Source organism: Mytilus galloprovincialis, chromosome 10 (genome assembly GCF_965363235.1).
Source record: "Mytilus galloprovincialis chromosome 10, xbMytGall1.hap1.1, whole genome shotgun sequence".
Classification (NCBI taxonomy): domain Eukaryota; kingdom Metazoa; phylum Mollusca; class Bivalvia; order Mytilida; family Mytilidae; genus Mytilus; species Mytilus galloprovincialis.
The window spans coordinates 13,114,495-13,136,281 of NC_134847.1; the positions used below are offsets into that span (position 1 = coordinate 13,114,495).

The following is a 21,787-nucleotide window of genomic DNA, read 5'->3' on the forward strand; positions in this document are numbered from 1 at the left end:
ACTTGTTTATGAAGTCAGTATGAGGATATATAGAAATACGAGAAGCATATTGACCGAGGACACCCAAAGGGTAATTGTCATATTATCAATCAACAACTATTATATAAACAGTGTGAAATTGGGGATTTTTTAAATGTATTTTAACAACATGCTTTAAGCCCTGTGCACAATGCCGGTTTGACCTACAAAAAGCTAAACACTTATGGCGTGTAAAGTGAGTAAATACAAATGTACATGTGATCAAGTTTGAACAAATCAAAAATCTTCAAATATATTCGACTAATAATATAATAATTCCACATATTGCTTGCTGTTTATTTGATTTGTGCTAAACATGTCAAAAATGGAAAGTATGACACGTCAAGTTAAAATGTCATATGCCTGTTGTGTGCGAGATAAAACGTAGCCACATTTTCAAAATTGCTTGTACTTTATGAGACATATGATAGCTGTTTTCCTCTCGTTCCATTGGTTGATAACGGTTGATTTTTTCATGCTTGTTTTCTTATTTCTTATTTTTTTTATTCAGAGAACTGCTATGAATGCCGTATTCAATAATTCACAAAATCTGTAAGATAAACCTAGCTACATGTTTTACATCATTTGTTAATATTTTCTCGACAAATGTATAATAAATCGTGTTCATTTTTTTTTGTAAAATCCAGTAACCAACGTATACTGTTCTCTATTTAATTTATAAATAATTGAATTACGGAATTGGCAAATTTATCACATAAGATGAATGCTGTTTTAAAAATTCATTGATATATCTTTATTTCAATTAAATTCTTAACTTTTTATCCAAAGTCACTCATATTTGTGTGGTTGGTTCTGTTGATATGCCCGGAGAATATAAAATGCTAAGGTAAATAGTGTACATTTATTTTGGAAGGAGGCGTATTTGATTTGATAATTTTTAAGATGTTTACATACATTGTCAATGATTCGTCTTTCGTTTAATTAATAAACAGCTTTTGTATTAATCAAAGCCCTATTGTAAATATCTAACTACCGTCATATATTATATGCCTCTATAACTATGATGAAATGATATCTCTTGTACACATAAAGTGTACATATCGTCAATGCATATTTCAGCATTCTAACGTTCGTTTCTATCCCTCTCAAATGAAGTTACCACCAATGAGAAACCTTCAAAGCAATGACGTTTCTACATGAAATAACTAATTTTTAAAAACTTTGTTATCGTTCACTTCGTGAGAATATGCAAAAATGACCTCAACGATGAACCAACACATATGAATCATCAATACTCAGGTAAAGTTATTGTTCCCTAGTAAATACTCGATGTTTCAACGGGATTTTCACTTTCGATTATTTGATAAACGTGCGTTTAAGAGTGTTCAAGAGGAAGAAAACATATCATAAAAAGAAATGAGCACTTTTATTAATCTTTCTTTTATAAACTTGAAAACATATTTAAATCTCTTCCGTCCCTTTATGTTTGTCCAAACTCCCCGACAGCTTCAGCTCCCATCCGCATACTGATGTATAATAGAAAATAACTCCGGAACAGAATCGATCAAAGTACGGAATTTGATGTTTGTTATGTTAATTTATTTCTTCACAGTACGGATATTGCGGATGTTCTTTGAAACTAAAAGAAAACAAGGAGTACATTGACATGAGTATCATTTAAGTTAAACAGTATTGATGTACTAAACATTTTATTGGTATGAACTGGATTCATTCAAGTTACAAAAAGATTTAAAGTCAGGTTAGTCAAACGTTGTTAAGTGTTAAGTGTTAATTAAATCATTAACAAATACAACATATCTAATTAACACTTATAATTTAACTGTCGTTTCTAAGCCTATAAACCAAACCAACTGTTAAGAAAGCACTTGTAAAACGTTTCAATTATTTGAAAAATTACTGTCGAATGTATAAATGCAAAAAATTGTGGGGTATACGTAATTAAAACAACAAACACTTGACACACACTGAAGGTTCTGGAATGTTAGTTGATTGAGGGTAAACATGAGTATGTCATAAACAATATGTAATAGTCAATAAAATCTTTAGTCTTTATGAGATTGACAAAATGTCTGAAAAAGTTTTTCGAAAGCTAGATTTTAATTTGATAGAATATTGCAATACCTTTAAATATTACAGCATAAGTGAATTTCATTCTTTGTATCGTTTATTGAACATCGGACTGATAACATTTTTTTCGAGATGTTAAGGATACAAGATCGATTCGTATTAATGTTTACGGTATTAGTATAGGTAGAATGAGACGTTGTGGTATAAATGCCAATGCGGCAACTCTCCACCAGAAACCAAATGATACCGAAACATTCAACAATGAGCAAATCCAAAACCGCATACTAAGCTTTTAAAGACTCCGAAGTGAAAAATGTAAAATTATTCAAACGAGAAAACTAACGGCCCGATATGATTATGTACGTTTGTCTTTGAAATCTGTTTTTTCAAACATTTGTTGTCGTTGTTGTGGAACGCTATGCGACTATTATATTTGTGATAGGTTAAGATAGCTATGTGTAATCCACCATTTTCTACATCTGTACCAATTTAGGATTATGAGAGTTGTTGAACATTCGTTTAAGTGGTTTTAGCTTTGGACTTTGCCATTAGATAAAGGACGTTTCGTTCCGAATTTTCCTTGGAGTTATGTATTTTTTGTATTTGACCTTTTTCATATAATTGACAGGTAAACTTTGCACAGTAAAACCGGATTTAACTAACCGCTTTGGCGTCAATTGTGTCACGTCAGGCATATTATCATTATTGTTTATATTTTTTATTATCATTAATCAAGTATAGCCCCGTCTTGAACAGTGATATTTAATTCATCAAATCATATCTCCATATTATAACTTGGAATTTGGCACATTCAGAATATTCTTGCAAAAACTGTTATTGTTATTTCAATGATACAATAATAGAACAATGTGATATACGACTTCATGACCGAAACCAATAAAGCAACAACAATAGACTACAGTTATATGATAACATCAATACATGCAGGCAGTGTGCACAGAAGTTATTAAAGCTATACAAGTTTTGCCTGATTTAACAATAGTATTAAAATGCTAACAATTCTAGTATTTTTTTCAAATATTTTTTTTAAGGAATCAGATAATTTTCTGCATTTATCAGTTGTAATTGTAAATCTTAAAACTCATTATGTATAAACGTACAAACCAGTGCCTGAAATATTTTCCAACTATATGAAAATTGTTAATTATTTCCATAAACAAATCAAAAACTGTGTGTAGTATTTCTATTATTATCCATCTGGTTAGTTAACTTAAAGCCTTTTTCAACTAATTTATAGTTCTTTTTTATGTTGTAGTGCAACACCACTGTCCCAAGTTAGGGAGAGGGTTGAGATCCCGCTTACATGTTTTACGCCGCCACATTCTGTATATATGTGTTTGTCCCTTGTCAGGAGCCTGTAATTCAGTGTTTTTGTTCGTTGATGTGTTGCATATTTGTTTTTCGCTCATTTTTATGCCCCACCTACGATAGTAGAGGGGCATTATGTTTTCTGGTCTGTGGCTCCGTTCGTCCGTCCGTCCGTCCAGGTTAAAGTTTTTGGTCAAGGTAGTTTTTGCTGAAGCTGAAGTCCAATCAACTTGAAACTTAGTACACTTGTTGCTTATGAGATGATCTTTCTAATTTTTAAGCCAAATTAGACTTTTGATTCCAATTTCACGGTCCACTGAACATAGAAAATGAAAGTGGGAGTTTCAGGTTAAAGTTTTTGGTCAAGGTAGTTTTTGATGAAGCTGAAGTCCAATGAACTTGAAACTTAGTACACTTGTTGCTTATGATATGATCTTTCTAATTTTAATGCCAAATTAGATAATTACCCAATTTCACGGTCCATGGAACATGGAAAAGGATAGTGCGAGTGGGCATCCGTGTACTTTGGACACATTCTTGTTTGTACATAAATTAGGCCGTTAGTTTTTCTCGTTTGATTTGTTTAACATATGTCATTTCTGGCCCTTTTATAACCGACTATACGGTATGGGCTTTGCTCATTGTTGAAGGCCGTATAGTGACCTATATTTGTCTATTTCTGTGTCATTTGGTCTTTTGTGGAGAGTCGTCTCATTAACAATTGTACCACATCTTCTTTTTTATACTTATTAAGAAATAATGAAAATGATAATTACCTTTCCACATAACAATATTCATCTTTAACATGTTTAAAGCAATGTATGTGTTTTAACATAATAAAAACAAATTCTTTAAGAAGTTATACAAATAATAGACCAATGTTCCGACAGTGAAACAACACACAAAAAAAAAAACCAACAGTCAATTACAGGTAAACTCTGTCAGTCATTTAGTTGAGAAACATTCTTAGTTATATATCTTATCTAATCTAATATAATATAATCTTTGTATCTTTAACCTCCTATGTAGGAGAACCACACCAGTGTTTTCATATATCAAAATAAAAAGACGTGCAATGATTTCCAATGATAACACTCTACACTAGAGACCATGCAATGACGTATAAGTTAATATGTTCTTTTATGTATTGGTCCCAAGATATACATCAATGCATGAGCAACCCAGTTATTTTATACAGCAAATAGACAAATGGAAAACTCGATTAGCTTAAATAACAGTAAAGATACTAAACAACTTACAATGGAAAAGAAAATATACGACCATTTTTGTCTAACTTGGTCATCATTTCCATATCATCATCTGTTAAACTAAAATCAAATATCTGAAATATTAAACATAAGTATTCGATGTAAGCCTTAACATTTCATATTTGAGGGACGTTAGCTCCGTAGATATAAGACAATTACGTCTGTTTGCATAGAACCAATAAATCATTTGTATTTTTTGCTCTACAAGGCGAAATAAATTTTGATAAAACAAGAAATGTGTCACTATTTAAAATTTAATGGATGCAGTAACATTTTTATAAGATGCTTTTTGGTTTAGAATGAAATCTTTTTTCTGCGGTCAAATAGATAATTATTACTGCTTTTGTATGGCAATGTGAATCTCTGTACTATCTTGGATTGTTAAATGTATAATTGGCAAGTTCTGAACTTTTTGCTACTAAATGATAACATTTTATGTAAGTCGAGATATTAATAGGATTTAAACAGAAGTATTGAGTTTCACTATGCTTGTAATAACATACATGTCAAATTGACATTTCAGTGTGTTCAACAGTTTGTCTGGAATAGACGTCACCCATAGAATGCTGGAAATCATTGGTTTGACATAGTAAATACAAATAAATCGTTAACGCCTGAACTTACTTTCTTAAATAGAACAGCCAGTCTAATGATAGCTTTGCCTGCGTTGAAAGTTCAATTTTAATAACGTTGAATATATAATTACTTACAGCTAAAATGTATCATTAAATTCGTTATTTTACTAAAGTTCGGACAACAGTAAGATACGAGTTCTCCGTTTCATCTCTAAGTCATTTTAATTTGTATTTTACATTTGTATTTTTTATACTTTTTTTATTTCAACAGTCGGAAAATCATATACTATTCCTAACAGCTATAAAAACGTCAAAAATGACCTCAATTGATTTTATCTTTCAAATTAAATGTTATATTTATTACATTTTTTGCCCTTAATACATGAAATAATTATTTTTATATTCCCTTGAACATATCTCACATTTATATTCTCTGTCAATCGAACAGCATCGGAACTCTTTGGAATCACTCCAATACCACGCTGAATGAGGTACCGTAAAAGAATCTGAAAACAAATCTTTTAAATACAATCTGTAAATTACTAGTAGAATATTTTAAACTTAATGAATTTAACTGTAATCTTTACATTAATCAAATTATGAATATTCAGATTAAACTTCTAATCTTCATAAGCTTTTTGATATGTTATGATTTCGGTGTATGTTTTAAGATTGCATCTTTTTTTTTTGTACGCTGATGGCTTACTAGTACATTTAGTTATATTTTAGAATAGAAATAAACATTTATAAAACAACTGGGATTTTTATTGTGTTCATATTTTTTTTTTTCAGAACCTTCCTGCGACAAAATATTTTTTTTCTTATGAGAAGGAAAGCAAAAATTTTTTTCCTATAATGTGGAACAGAAATACAATTTTTTTTTCACAAAACCATAAAATTAACATAAAATTCATTTTTTTTTAATTGATGTAAAATGTAAAGTGCATGGCTCTGTCTATATCCTGGCATTGACTGTTGTCTCAGTTGGTTTTTTTAGCCCACTTTCTACATTATGATGTTATCGGAGTCCGTCATACAGGTATCCTTAAATTTTAATACTGCAATTGAAGTGGCCACCATTGCCATATGTAATGGCAAATAGTGAGTAGCTCCAACTTATAAAATCCACTGTTTCCAACTATGATAATTGACATTCCATTGAAAAAAGTGGAATAAAGAATGATACAAACGGAAAATACTACCAGTATACAAGTCTGTGTCAAACACAATCAGGGCTATCTTAAAAGACTGCGTATGATACCGTATCTATTTCTGTTATAAAATGACCATTTCATGTTTATAATAGTTGCAGTTTTAAGTATGGTCTTACAGTAGTATCATATATATGAGGGAGATTTGGAATTCTTATAAATATTTCTGGATCAAACACTATTATAGGAACATACAAAAAGAGATAAGGTATAAAGATCTATAAATAGAAATCTTAGCTTAATCTGTATAGATGTTTATAATCTGCTGTTTCACTGTCTCGTCTGTTGTTAGTTTCACCATTCTCAAATTCAGCAGTGCAAAAAAAAAATTGCAAGCAGGTGACAGCATAACATTTTTTTCAGCTTCAGTGCAAAATATAATTTTTTTTTCGGTCAGCTAGGCCATCAAAATATTTTTTTCAAAAAAATCCCAGGCCCCCCCAGATAAGAAAATGGTTGTTGCCTAATTCGGTTTATTGTCAGTCGTTGTTTCGTAGCATTGTTTTTTATTTTTCTTATCACAGCAATGAATAAACTTAATGTTGTTTAAAACAAAACATATCAATTAGAAGTACACGAACCTGTGCAGATGTCCGTCCATACTTTCTAACAAGATCTAATACCACTTCGTCTGAGAGAATATCGCATTCTTTGTAGCTGTTGTATAATATTACATGTGTATTGGTTTAAAATGTCTGTGATATTCACATTTTTGATCTTGAACTATATCTTATTTTTGAGAAATGTTTAGAAATTTACCTGTGACGTCGATCAAATCGTGTGAAATACAAAGCATGCTATAGTTGTGCTGTTTTATGTGCTGACCTATGTTGTTTCACTCGTTTTTTTATTTTCTGGTTAATCGTCACTTCCGTGTTGACAGTAAATCAATAATATGTTCACATTTATAAATTTACTGTTTGCAAAAGTATAAATTATTCTACATGTAATATAAATACTAAGGATTTTCTTATCCCAGGCAGATAACCTTAGCCGTATTTGACACAAATTTGTTTGAATCTTGGGTCTTCAATGCTTGTCATTTTTGTTTGGCTTTCTTTGCTCTTTTCACTTAAGCTGATGAGTCTTATGTAAATAACACACACATCTGACATATTACATGATACCTTTGATAACTATTAGCATGTCGTAATGTTCTACTGTATTGTTTATTTGTGTATTTCCTTGCCCAGCTGTTCCTCCATTTATTTGTATTGTAGTTATGTCATGTAGTGTTGTCATTTTATTGTTATACTTAACAATGCCATATGAGCGGGCAGTTTGGCTAACCACACAGCCAGGTTCAACCCATATTTTTTTTCTAAAATAAAAGTCCTAAACCAAGTCAGGAAATGGCAATTGTTATCTTTTAGTTCATTTAAGTGTGTGTTGCGTTGTCGTTTGGATTTTTGTTAAAAATTTAGTGTTTCTGTTGTTTCGTTGCGTTTCTCTCATATTTGATGTGTTTCCTTCAGTTTTAGTTTGTAACCCGGATTTGTTATCTCTCCATTTATGACTTTCGAACAGCTGTATACTACTTTGCCTTTATTACTCAATATGTAATGCATGCATTTATAAAATTAAGAATGTAAACAGGGAATGAGTTAAAGAGAAAGCAATCATCATAAGAGCAAAACACAGCCCAAGGCCACCAACAGATCTGCAACACAGATAGAAAATCCCGCCCGCGGATGCGGACTTAAAAAGTAAAATCACAAAAATACTGAACTCCGAGGAAAATTCAAAACGGAAAGTCCTCAATCAAATGGCAACACCAGAAGCTCAAACACATCAAACGAATGGATTACAACTGTCATATTCCCGACTTAAGGTGGCTCCTTCACAAATGTTTTTTTTTTCTAATGGATAAAAAAATACGCAAAACAACTGAATCAATAATTAAATACTTAACATTTTTAACAGGTTGTTGTCCTGATCAGTTCAACAAATTTTTTCTGAAACATCTCATTTATTTTCTGGATTTAAAGCACATTCTGATAAATTGTAATGTATATATGATATCTTTACTGCATCTTTGACAAACTGACACAAGTGAATATAACTGTCACCAGCAAAAATTAAAGTTGACAGACAAGAAATAATCAAATTATGAAAATACTGGAGAACGAAACAAACACACAAAATCTTAAAAACATGAAAGCATGAACATCTATTAAAAGTTCTATAATTTGTTAAATTCTTACCAAGGTTCAAACTTCGATAGTCCAGGCGATCCAAATGGCGCAAATGCAGTTATAAATATTCCTTCATGTTGGCAAAACTTTACAAGATCTTTTACTTGTAGATATGCATGACATTCTGTCTAAAAAAAATGATATGATAAAAGGTTTCGGATTGTTGCATAATATTGGGTTTTTTTTGTTTGTTCATTCATTGTATTGTACATTAAACAGGCGGATACTATTTTTTTTTTCGTTTGAATTGTTAACATTTATCATTTCGATACCATTTAAAGCTGACTTTGCGGTATGTGCTTAGCTGATTGTCGAAGGCTGTATGGTGACCTATGGAGTATAGTTGAAAACTTCACTTTTTCATTTCGTCTCTGGTAAAGAAATGTTTCATTGGCAATCATACCACAGCTTCTTATTTTTATACATACATGTACATTGTTAAAAACATTATCTGTTTCACCAATCGTTGGGAATAAATATGAGAGATGGTGACTATAGATGACATGGTGTAGAAAAGGGAAGCGGGGGATACTAATTTTACATTAGAAATGTATTTAAAAATATTGACAACGTTTGTGGCATTAAAAGGAAATACGACAAAGACAAACACCCGTCTCCAGCCAAAAGATAGAAAACTTAAGGTAGATTCATGGTATACTGCCATCTGGGATTGTACAATCACAGTACAAAATCGGTCTAGTTATTTGCCTAAATCTGGAAATTTGGAGACAGATTTGCAATTCAATTGTTAGAATGTTTTTTTTCTATTTAAAGAAAATTTGTTAATTAATTGTATTATACAAAATATTTTAACAAATATCAATTTTTTGGGTTTAAAAATCATTTTTTTCAAATGAGCCATTTAAGGGGAGATAACTCTTTTAGTACAAAATTTATACTGGGAAATTTTTTATTTTTACTCGTAGCAAGAAAACAAGTTCGGTGACACCATGTTTTCTTTATATTTTCTTAAAACATATTATGAAACCTTTCTTCTCACAATTTATTTCAAAATTCTATCTCATAGAATATTTTTTATGCACACTAATGTGTTTTTTCATGAACAAACTAACCAAATTTAGACAATTTTCAACGACTCATAGCTTGAAATATAGCACGGTGACCCATACTTTTTATTAAATTTTTGAAAAGAGCATAGTAAAATCTTCATTTTGGCAAATTATAAAGAAAATCTGTCTCAAAAAATATATACTTGTGATCTACCTTAAGACTGACAAACACGAACTCACCCGAAACCCAGCGTGATATTAAGTGCTCCGAATGGGTAACTAGATTATTATCCGAACGTTAAGGTACAGCATGGATTTAGACACAATACGAGCTATTGAAATCATTCATCAGTCAAAATGATTTGATTTTCATCGTACAATAACGATGGAGAATGTTTAGATACTACTTAGAAATAGAAGCAATGGACACACTTCGAAAAGGAACAAGCATTGTATCATTGAATATTATGGGGAAATTATATGTGTTTTAATGGCAACCCATGTCTGTTTTTCAAAACCCAAAACTGAGCAACAACTGTAAATACCTGAAGAACAGCTGGAGGTATTTTACATGTCTGAATTATATTTTTTATTTGTTGTTGATTAAAATTAGAGACTCCAATAGACATTGCTAATCCCTTTTCAACAACATCTTCCATTTCCTGAAATTTAAAACAAAGCGTATTGCAAAAGAAAATTGATACTTTCGAAACTCTGAAAATTTATTGAAATCGATAATGAAGGGTTGTGTTATCCAGGCTGACATCTCTCTCATATATATTGACTGGTTGATTTGTTACCAATTTCATATGATCTCTGTACTATTCAACTGTAAATGGTTTATTGAGAAATAAATATATTGATATTTTTCAATTTTGGAAAATAAGATTTCTATACAAAGCATTTTTTTTTCTTTCTGAATCTTTCCCTTTTTTTTGTAAGGGTTTACATTTGCCACCTTTCATCTCGGTCTAGTTACTTTACAAACCAAGTTTTTTATCATAAATAATCAAGAAGTATTTGCCACTATAAATGGTAGCAACATCAATTTAGAATAATTTGTTTTTATATTTGTCTGGATTCAACTTTCTACTATGTTCAATTTTAGTAAAACATAATTATACGTTTATTGATCAGTAGCAACACGTGAAACAATAACTTCGTCAAAGGCTTAAGTTGGCCTACAATACAAACTATGGGAACATTGAAAGAATATAAAATAAACAAACAACAAATTAAAAGTAAGTATTAAACCGATCTAGATCACCAATGTTTTATAATACATTTTTGTACCTACTTTCCACAGCTGAACATGGTCACAAAATCCATTTATATATTCTCCAAACTTTGGGTCGTTGTTACACTTTGTAGCCCCTTTCTGCATAAAAATAGTAACGTGTGGGATATTATAAGTTGAATAATTGCAATAATTTCAGTAAAGACTTTTGGTAAATGATGTTTATAATCAAACGGATTGCTGAAATTAAAAATCGCTTGCCACAAAACAAGTTCACCATTTTTTTTTTATAATGACCATACCAAGTCAGGAAAATGGCAGTTGTTATCTTATATGTCGTTTCTCTGTGTGTTGCATTTAAGTGGTTCTGTTGTGTCGTTGTTCTCATATATTTGATGTGTATTCCTCAGTTTCAGTTTGTAACCCGGATTTGTTTTTTCTCAATCGATTTATGAATTTCGAACAGGGTATACTACTGTTGCCTTTATTTGTAATATATTTTAAATGTTTAAATTATTACTGTAGGTATTTTATCTAGTCCAGGTGTAGTACCGTCAATACATTACAACAGAAAATATATACCACCTGCTGTACACACCGTGACAATAGATAGTCTATTAACGTCTGTTCAAAAACCTTTAGGCAATCATCATATTAGAACTAGATTATACTCCATTCCATTGTCAAAACTTTCTTGACTATTTCAAGAAGCCCAAAATACTTCCGTTACTGATTCTCGTTCTGTTTTGTATAGATTAGTTGAAATAGTCATGGACATTGCTAACCATATACTTTTCAAATCCGTATCGACTACATACAATAGTGAGGAAAAACGTTATTTTTTAAGATAGAATTCGCCAATAAAGGTTTAGATGCTGTAACTATTAGCATTTTTTCCATCAAAAATCTGTTCAACAAACTATACCTGATTACTTCAAAACTAAAGCTACACCTGTTATTTCTTATACTTATACTAAGTCTATTGCATCCAAAATTTTCAACCACAGGAGAGTTTTAGAGGCTTTTAACGTCAAAGAGACGAAATCCAAGCCTCCGTATTGCTCATGTGCATAGTCACAATACCATTATAGTACAGCTGGTCATGTTATTACTGGTGACCTTGGCATCGTTACCAATGAACAACTTAGAGAGTTGTTAGCCAAGGAACCAAAATATAGAATCCCCCAGTCCATCAACTGGAAAAATAATTTCAAGTTACTGATGGATGCAGTTGAGGACTATGCAAGAAAATAGGTAAAGCACGAACCAGACGAACCAGAACTGGACATTTTGTCTGAATGGATCAAAGCAATTCGATCATGCATTCAGAGGCGCATACAAAAACTACGATGTAATATGAATACAAGAGTTACTAACCCTTTCAAGAATCCGGATGTTGGGGATGCTTTATCCTTAACGCATGACAAATATGTCGTTGTTCCAGCAGATAAAGCCTCCAATAATATTGTCTTCATATGTAAAAATCATTATTTGCAATGTCTCACAACAGAGCTTGGAATAAATAAAACTACTGGTAACTCTACATATTCTTTAACATTATTTACCAAGGACGAAATTTTACAAAATTATAGATCTGTCCTTCTTTCTTTTGGTATCAACATCAAAGAAAACGAAGAAAACTTACCTTCATTATAAATTGGATACCTTAATTACACAAAACTCCATATAAAGAACAATACATAGCTGGGTCTTCAAAATGTTCGACTAAACATCTTTCTAAAGTACTGACTACTATTCTTTCTACAGTTAGAGATGGGCTTTAAAAATATTGTGATGATTCTACCAGTGGTGTTAACCAGATGTGTTAACCAGATCTACTGCTTAATCTTCGATCACAATCTTTGCAATTTTGCAGCAACATAAAAACTTTTGATTTTTCTACGCTATATACTACTATTCCCCATGCTCAATTGAATGATCGACTTCACCTTCTCATAAAACAGAGCTTTTTCTATAAAAATGGGAATCGTAGATACACATTTCTTGTTTTGGGTTACAATAATTCATATTTTGTGAAGAATCAGACTGAATCTTCTAGAAAGTATACTGAAGATGATGTTATAAAAATGCTGGACTTTTTGATCGACAATATATTTGTTGAGTTTGGAGGATTTATATTTCAACAGACAGTCGCTATTCCAATGGGTACTAATTGTGCACACCTGCTGGCCGATTTGTTTTTGTACTCGTTTGAAGCAGAATTAATTCAGAACCTTCTAAAAGACAAAAAGAAAATATTACTTTCCGATATATTGATGATGTTCTATCATTGAATAACCCCTATTTCAGCTAATACTTACATCTCAAATATCCCAGTGAACTTGAAATTAAGGATACTACTGATACTAGAAGGACTGCTTCATACCTTGATATTTTCCTCAATATTGACGCAGATGGACGACTTCACACGAAATTCTATGATAAACGGGACGATTTCAACTTCCCAATTATCAATTTTCCATTTCTCAGCAGTAACATACCCTCTGCCTCTTCGTATGGTGTTTACATATCACAATTGATACGTTATTCTCGTGCTTGTTCACACTATACGGACTTCATATACAGGAGTGTGCTCCTTACGCAGAAACTGTTCCAACAAAGTTATGAGGAGGACAGATTAGAATTGACACTCCGTAAATTTTATGGACACCATCACCAATTGGTGAATCCATACGATGTGTCTTTGACCAAACTAGCAAAGGACATTTTTACCACATGGTAGATTGTGGTTTGTCATTACGTCGTCTAATGTTTTAATTACCAAACGTGACTTATTCCCGATTGTGACTGTTTTGCTGAGTGTGAATTCGCATTACCATAAGACGTGTTACGGTACTTATCTATCCCAAATTCATGTATTTAGTTAAATTTTTAATGTTATATTTGTAATTCTTATCGGATTTTGTCATTTGTATTGACGTCTTTTTTATTATATTCATGAGTTATGGTTAAGAAAATTAATCACCGCCTTCATATATTAGATTTGATTTTGTTTAACGTAATCTGTACGATGTTTAACGTTTGAAGTTAGATTCAAAACAAACCGGACATAGCTATATAATATAGTTAATTGCTACCTTAGTTTGCTATAAATAAGTATTGAAATGTGCATTGTTATTAAATGTAATATCAGTATTTAGTTCAAATATTATCTTAAATCAATCCTAATTCTATCTTATTCATTCAGATGTGACGTCATTTTTCATTTTCTGATGATCTGTTTTACAAATTCAAATGTGACGTAATTTTTTTGTCATTTTTTACATTTTCTAATATGACGTCACTTGGCGTTGAGGTTTTAACTTATTCGGATGTGTTGCATTTTGTCGGGTTATGTATTGTATTCGGTTGTTTCCTGTATTTAGTTAATACTCAGTTTTATCATGTACATCTTTTGTATAGTCATTTTATAAAATTTACTGTTTGCAAAAGTATAAATTCTTCTAAATAATAGGGATGTTCTGGTACCTGGCCGTTTTTGGCACAACTTTTTTGAACTTTTGGTTCTCGATGCTGTTCAACTTTGTACTTGTTTCGGCTTTCAAACTTTTGTATCTGGGCGTCACTAGTAAGTCTTGTGTGGACAAAATGCACTTCTGGTGTATTACAAATTTTAAACTTGTTGCCTTTTGTTAGCTATTATTCGTGTGTTTCTTTGTCAATTGTGTTCTCCTATTTATTTGTATTGTAGTCCTGTAATGTTGTGTTGTCATTTTAATGTTATATTTCACATGGCCATAAAAGAGGGAGGTTTGGCATGCCACAAAACCAGTTTCAATCAACCATTGTGTCCTTTAAAAATGTCCTGTACCAAGTCAGTAATATGGCCATTGTTATATTATAGTTCGTTTTTTAACGTTGTGTTTCCGTTGTGTCGTTTGTTTTTTCTTATTTTTGAGTGTGAATTCATATTACTATAAGACGTGTCACGGTACTTATCTATCCCAAATTCATGTATTTGGTTTTGATGTTATATTTGTTATTCTCATAGGATTTTGTCTAATGCTTAGTCCGTTTCTGTGTGTGTGTGTGTGTGTGTTACAATTTAATGTTGTGTCGTTGTTCTCCTCTTATATTTAATGAGTTTCCCTCAGTTTTAGCTTGTTACTCCGATTTTGTTTTTTGTCCATGGATTTATGAGTTTTGAACAGCGGTATACTACTTTTGCCTTTATTTACTGACAATAACGTGAAACCTTAAAGAACGAAAGAATTAAGAGTGATCCTGTTATTTATCAGTAAAGCAGCTACGTCGTCCGCAATCGTTGTTAGGAACATTTGTGACGGCAGTGGCAACAGTAAAAAAAACAGTTATTTCGAAGGGACATTAGCTAAATGTGCATTTCAATGGAAGGGCCATATCTGTACTCACATGCAAAATCAATATCAGATCTCTCAGCGAGAGTCGTGTACAATTTGCACAATAAACTATGTGAGCGTTACAAGGAGTAATTCGGTAAATATTTTATACAGCTATGTTCAATATCTTCTCATTCGTAAAGGTTCGACTGATTATTTGCTGATATTAGATACTTACAGTATCTAAAATTGTAAAGATCAACATGTTTATGAGATAACTTAAGGTAGACATAGTGAATGACATATTGTATAAGGGTTAGAACTGTATCATTCTACCTATCATGCATGACTAACGTTACTTTTGTCAAGATAACTTTACATTTACCTTAAACTGTATTGGAAAGTGCAGAAGACACAGGTCAACATATTCTAGCTGCAATAGTGTTAAAAACTCTTTCAGTGAAGTTTCTATGTCTCCAAAGGCCTCATAACATGGAGCTAGCTAATATAAAGAACACACAATTTACTATCAATGTTAGGTGTTTGGTTTTTTTTTTTTTATAAAAATGTATTATTCAATTTGTATTTGTACCATAAATTATATTTTGTTTTTGTACTTTCTTACAAAGCAACCAATGACATAGATCGTTGTTGTTCTTGTTTGATGTAAATAGATATAGGAAGATGTGATATGACTGCCAATGAGACAACTCTCTATCCAGGTAACTATTTATAAAAACCATTTAAACGGTAAATACGTTTTCAGGGTAGTAAAATTGATAAATAAAGCATTATACTCTTTGATGAAGCAGAAAAAAAGTTTTAATTCTTAAATATTCGATCAAGAAAAGCATATTTGTGTCTTATACATGGTAGATGTGTCGATCGAATTGGTATTAAAAATCTTCCAAGCAATAACATGTTTACGTGGGTAGGCACAATTAAGCCCACCTCACACACGTTTAGAATATGTTCCAACGCCTAGTCAAGTATATTCGTGTCGGAAGAAGGAGGTTTTTTCATCCTACAGAGCCTTTCAGAAAATTCGGAAGTAATAAAAAATGCCTCTTAATGTAACATAACACATACCGCAAGCTATTTAAAAAAAAATGTTTTAAAGGTTAATCCAATTGTTTAAATTATGGATATGTAGTGATCATTTTCAGAAATTAGAATGAAATTCAAAACAGTGTGGCTTTGGCCATTGATTGACACATTAAATTCATCCATTGACTGGGACAATTTAGGTGAACGTTTGTATGTAACGACCACTGATCACTATGTACTTTTTAAAGACACTTAAACTATGGGGTCACCAAAGGTTCTCAACACCTCAATAAAGTAATTCGAAAAAATTAATCAGAAATAACACGATGTTTTGATTTATACCAATTATATAAATCAAAACATAAAGGTTATTCCTGATTATTTTTTCGATTTACTTTATAATTAAAGGCGTTAAGAAACCTTTGGTGACCCCACAGTTTAAATGACTATCGTAGGTACGTCGTCAACAGTGGTCGTTACAGACAAACGTTCACGTAAATTGTCCCAGTCAATGGATGAATTTAATGTGTCAATCAATGGCCACAGCCACACTGTTTTGAATTTCATACTATTGTTAAAAACAGTCTATATTTAGACAAATGTTACGTTGTGTTTAACGCTATGAAAAAGAAACAACCGTTGATTAATCTGTGCACTAGCCTTGGCTGCGTTTCCCCCATAGTCATATTTAAACACATCATCATCTAATATATTTAATTAGAATACTTCCTCGCAGCTTACAAATCAAAAGTATTCCACTATATATTTGCTCCCTAATAGCAGATTTTTTTAATGAAATATGGAGATGAGGTTTGATTTGCAATGAGATATCTATCAACCTTAATTCAAATAACGTGCTAGTAAACATGCATATGTTATTATACGGCCTTTAACCAGTTTTGCTTGATTACTAAATCACAGAAAATGTTTTACTGCAAATATTTCTTTCAGACGATTAGTGCCCTAATAGGAGTTTAGGATCTCAATGTCACATAGCGTAATACCTTTTTTTATTAGCTACGGTATAAAAAAATCTATTGGTTAGATTTTATTCAGGATGTTTGTTAACTTTTTTCTTTTATGGCTTAGTCCGTCGAGAGGTTGCGTTTCTTTCGTAGTCTCTTGATAATTTAAATTATAAGCTTTATTTTCTTTTCGCTTTGAGTATGAACTGTTTGTTTGGGAAATTCAAGAGTAATATAAGGAATGACATATCAGTTTAAACTCTACATATTGTGTTTTGGCATCTGATCATGTTATAACAATATAGCATGTATCCTGTCTCAACTTTTTGCTAACGATTTCCTGACAGTGCACCATAATACTTTATGTGCTGGTAAATTCTACACTGTCCAAGAAAAGACTCTGCGTTGTTGAAACAGAGGAAAGTTCAAGATGCAGATACCATTTGCATTTTATTGTATTGTTTATTTTGTGTTAGAAATATGACCGTTGTTTTCCATTCGTTTGATGTGTTTGAGATTTGATTTTGCCATTTGAGTGTTCCTCGGAGTTCAGTATATTTGTGATTTAAATTCAACTTTTAAACTTATATCACCTTCGCTGTTATGAACAGTTCATCCCTGTTGACCTTTCCTGAAAGTAGAACTTGTCGTAGGCCGTCGCCTAACTGTGTTGTATTTTTGTAGAACTCTGACGTATCAAAGTGACGGTAACCAATATCAATAGCAGTAGTGATAACAGAAATCGTTTCATTTGGTAAAATCTTGAAAATAAACATAACATTTAAATTAAGAATTTAATGCTTCAGTTTGTGATTTTATTCAGGCAATAAACTTTAAAAAAAAAGATGACCCACATGGCTTTTACATCTATAGTTGACCAAAGCAGTTTTAATATATATATATGACTGCGCTTCATGTGTGCACACGATCAACCCTTTAAAATTACGTTCAGTTCTCATAAATACATTGCTAGCTAAAACCGTGCAATGATGATATATTTTATAATCTTATTCGTTTGTTTTCTTTTACTTATTGTTTTATCTAATAGGGAAAATATGCTTTACATGTATCGATTCAAGACCCATGTCAGAACACACACTCAATAGAACCAAAGCAAAGAACAACTCATTTATTATGGACTTTCCGATTAGATTTTCCTCTAACTTCAGTATTTTTGTGATTTTACTATTTATTGCAATTCTGCCAAAGTGTACATTAAAGAATTAGCACGATGTTAGAGCTGACCACAACTTGATGATAAACAAATTTAAGACAAAAACGGGGCCAATAAATGAATTGCATGAGCTAATAAGATAATATGTGAATGTGAATTGTTTTGACTTATTCTCGAGTAAATCTCTAATCGAAAATGTCGATGAATGATACATAACGTACCTAAGCCCTTTCTATGTTTATCTATATAATAACAAAGCCAAACTTACCCAATTCATTATAATGAAAGAAAAGGTGAAAAAAGACATGATCAACATATAAATAAATAGAAACAAAGTTCAAAATATACATTTAACCCCTCCAAACTACTATATATATACTTGTCCCAAGTCAAGAAACTCCAATTAAGTGGTGGTCTTTTGTTGCTGTATATTAAATTTATTTTTCGTTGATCCTTTTCTACCTTATTGAAGGCCGTACAGTAACATATTGTTAGTTGTGTGTCATTTTGATCACTTTGGAAGAGTTGTCTCGTTAGAAATGATACCACATCTTCTTAATTTTATATGTAGTCATGTATAGTATTTTAATAGATAACTAAATGATATATCAAATATTCAACCTCTGTGATATAAATAAGTAAATATACGTTATGATAATTGTTATTTATTATCCAATAGATCGTGATAAGTTTTTCTTTTTCTACAAAGTCGGCGGAAACAAGACGTGCAGTGAAAATGTTACCACATAGTAAACTGGTATTCCATCGTTTCTTGACCGGTTTGACAATATTTCGAAGGCAAAAATAATATTTAATGGAAGAAAGGTACCTAACCATTTAGTTACTTACCCTAGATGTACCAAGTCCTACCAAAGGGATGGAATTCCCATCATTCAATGTGAAACTTTTACCAAGGGTATGTTCATCAGTCATTTTGGTAAGATACTGTGACAGTTCAAGGTGATAACAACCTGTATATATATATAACAAGTCCGTATTATATATCACTTAGTATACTGTACATGTTTAAATATAATCGAGATATTTAATTCTAAATCTTTACATCGTATTCTATATAAAGTATACATGTTTGTTGATAACAGGTAATCTCAATAAGAGGTCGTTGTTTGAATTAAACGTTATTAGGAAATAAACATAGAATATGCCCGTATGAAACACTTTTTTTTCTTTTTTTTTATGTGGTTGTGGCAATATTCAGCATTGTTTTTTTATATTATGACATTGCTGTTTTGTCGGTTTCATGTCTCTGAAAAATATTTACAAATGTCATTAAACAAATTGACATTAATGCAAGTTTTACAGTGTATCGGATTAAATAAATCAAAATAACAGTTTCCGTTAAAAAGTTGCGTTTTTTTTTTTCTCTCCTTTGTAAAATTTAGACGTGAATAATGGCAACAGACATATTTTTTTATTCAAAACAACAAAATAAGATATGCAATCCGACCGTGTTTAGATAATTTCATGTAGATGATCAAATGAGAACATCTAATTTGGAAGTGAAATAATCTTGAATGAAAGCTTTATTGTGAAAACTGCCAAATAAAGTTGAAAAGTATTATAACTTTTTGCTGGATATAAATTGCCTATCACCAAGAATAACAATGAAAAAAAAATGAATCAAGCAATGTACGCCCGAGTAAGATACTTTACATTAGAATTATTAACCCATTTAACGTGTTGTGTTATATCGGTTATAACAGCATGACACTGTGTCCCAGAAGATAAACACAGTATATAAATTGTTGAATTATTTCATATGAAGAAGACCTCTGAGAACACGAAGCCCTTTATTCAAAATAAATTATCTCTAATGCTCAGACAGACATCTACATTATTGTTTTGTATATATTTAATTTAATATTATGAATATAAGCTGTACATCAAAATACATTTTCGTGGGTGAAAGTCATTAACGTATGCTTAAGAAATCGATCGGAAGTTTAAACACAATTATTGTATCAAGTTAAGCAAATTGGTTTGATCAATGTTGACTCGTTAATATAAATTGTTCAAACTTATTTCATTATTACTGTTTTTATTTACTTATTTATACAGCTAGTTATTTTTACGGATATCAGATTAGACTTAGAACAACAGTTTTTATTCTTAATTACAACACTAGGTCACTACATATTTTTAAATTGTTGAGAAAGTACACCAAATAAACGTAACATTAGGCAATAGCATATCTTCATTTTCTTTCCAAGATTTGAATCTACTCATCTTAACTATCCACTATATTTATTGGCATCTCGTTTAGTCAAATATGCGAATTTTAATGGGGAAACAAATCTTAAATGAAGGTTACCATTATTGGCATGATCTCGGCTTATTTTGCATTTAATATTTTGCAATAAACAAAATTATTTCACACCAGTTCATTTCCAAACGAAAAAAAAAACATCCGATAACAGTTGCCGCCAAAAGTTGACCACAATTAATACCTTCTTACAGTATACAAGTTTGGTGAGTCCTCCCTTGAACCCATTATCTAAATATAATTGTAATATTCTGTAAGCAGTCCTTGGTTCTATTTTACGAGTTGAGAGACAATTTGATAATGACATGCTTAGTAAGTTGGTCTCATAGAAATTAGTAGCACTTTTTGATTATTTAATTATTACTTTCGATGCATGTTTTTGGGCCTTGGTGGTCGAGTGTTCTAGGTAAACAAACAACTATATTGCTTGTCAAAACTGAATTTGGGACTTCGAATCCGGCAAGTAGCAGGTACGTTCGACACTAATCTCAAATGACTAGGGTTGTTATTTTCCTAATGATTATCGATGGTTCTCATCCGACACTCCGATCTCCCTCTATCAATAAGAATGAGATTTTCACTGAACTAATAAATACATGTTTACTCTTGCTAGTCATTTATACAATTTTTGGCTCAACAAATGTATTGACAGTAAGATAAAGAAAGTGTTTTTTTAAGTTCAAGCATAAAAAGTATCCAATTTGCATTAAAGTAAAAAAAATAAAAACAAGAACAATATTTGAGAGTGATGCTTTAAGGTAATCATTTGTACCATGAGTTCGCATGCCATCGGTTCGTCGATTCACTATTCGTCAATCAAAACGTTCAACCATATCTTTTCACACTTTTTTAAGAAACTTCCAAACGAATGAGTTCTTATTTAGAAATCTGATTGAAACTGATCAGTACTTTAACAGTTTAAGTACTTTTCGGATGTCAGAGTCTTGCTTCCTGATTGTTCATAGTTTCATTTTTTTCAGTGAACTTCGTCACATTTTTTTCAAATATTCAGCACTTTACAGAATGACATTAAATACATTAACTCAACAGCCAAACAGTGTATTACTGTAATGCATGTGCTCTTTTCATATCAGTCAGACACATAC

The 21,787-nt window shown here is 31.3% G+C and overlaps 1 protein-coding gene across 3 annotated transcripts; it reads right to left on the bottom strand.

Moving 5' to 3' along the window:
- Positions 1-1,386: 1,386 nt before the first annotated feature.
- On the bottom strand, positions 1,387-19,402 carry LOC143049875 (1,5-anhydro-D-fructose reductase-like). 3 transcript variants are annotated; one of them, XM_076223637.1, is made up of 10 exons: positions 19,247-19,402; positions 17,817-17,984; positions 15,597-15,644; positions 10,953-11,033; positions 10,201-10,317; positions 8,655-8,773; positions 7,032-7,107; positions 5,662-5,745; positions 4,656-4,738; positions 1,387-1,618 (listed from the first exon to the last, which is right to left on the bottom strand). In XM_076223637.1, the coding sequence occupies exons 1-10, from the start codon at positions 19,328-19,330 to the stop codon at positions 1,573-1,575; spliced, it is 906 nt and encodes a 301-aa protein (XP_076079752.1). In that variant the 5' UTR covers positions 19,331-19,402; the 3' UTR covers positions 1,387-1,572. The 3 variants fall into 3 exon arrangements, with proteins under 3 accessions (XP_076079752.1, XP_076079751.1, XP_076079753.1); XM_076223636.1 differs by having other exon boundaries at positions 15,597-15,713; XM_076223638.1 differs by lacking the exon at positions 17,817-17,984 and having other exon boundaries at positions 15,597-15,713; positions 19,247-19,400.
- Between the last annotated feature and the right edge of the window lie 2,385 nt (positions 19,403-21,787).

Coding starts and splice junctions, on each gene's coding strand:
- LOC143049875 (XM_076223636.1), bottom strand. CDS start 19,330: ATGACTGATGAACATACCCTTGGTAAAAGTTTCACATTGAATGATGGG. Junction 15,714..17,816: donor AACTGTTCATAACAGCGAAG/GTGATATAAGTT, acceptor TCTTTATATTAG/CTAGCTCCATGTTATGAGGC. Junction 10,318..10,952: donor ACCATGTTCAGCTGTGGAAA/GTAGGTACAAAA, acceptor TTTAAATTTCAG/GAAATGGAAGATGTTGTTGA.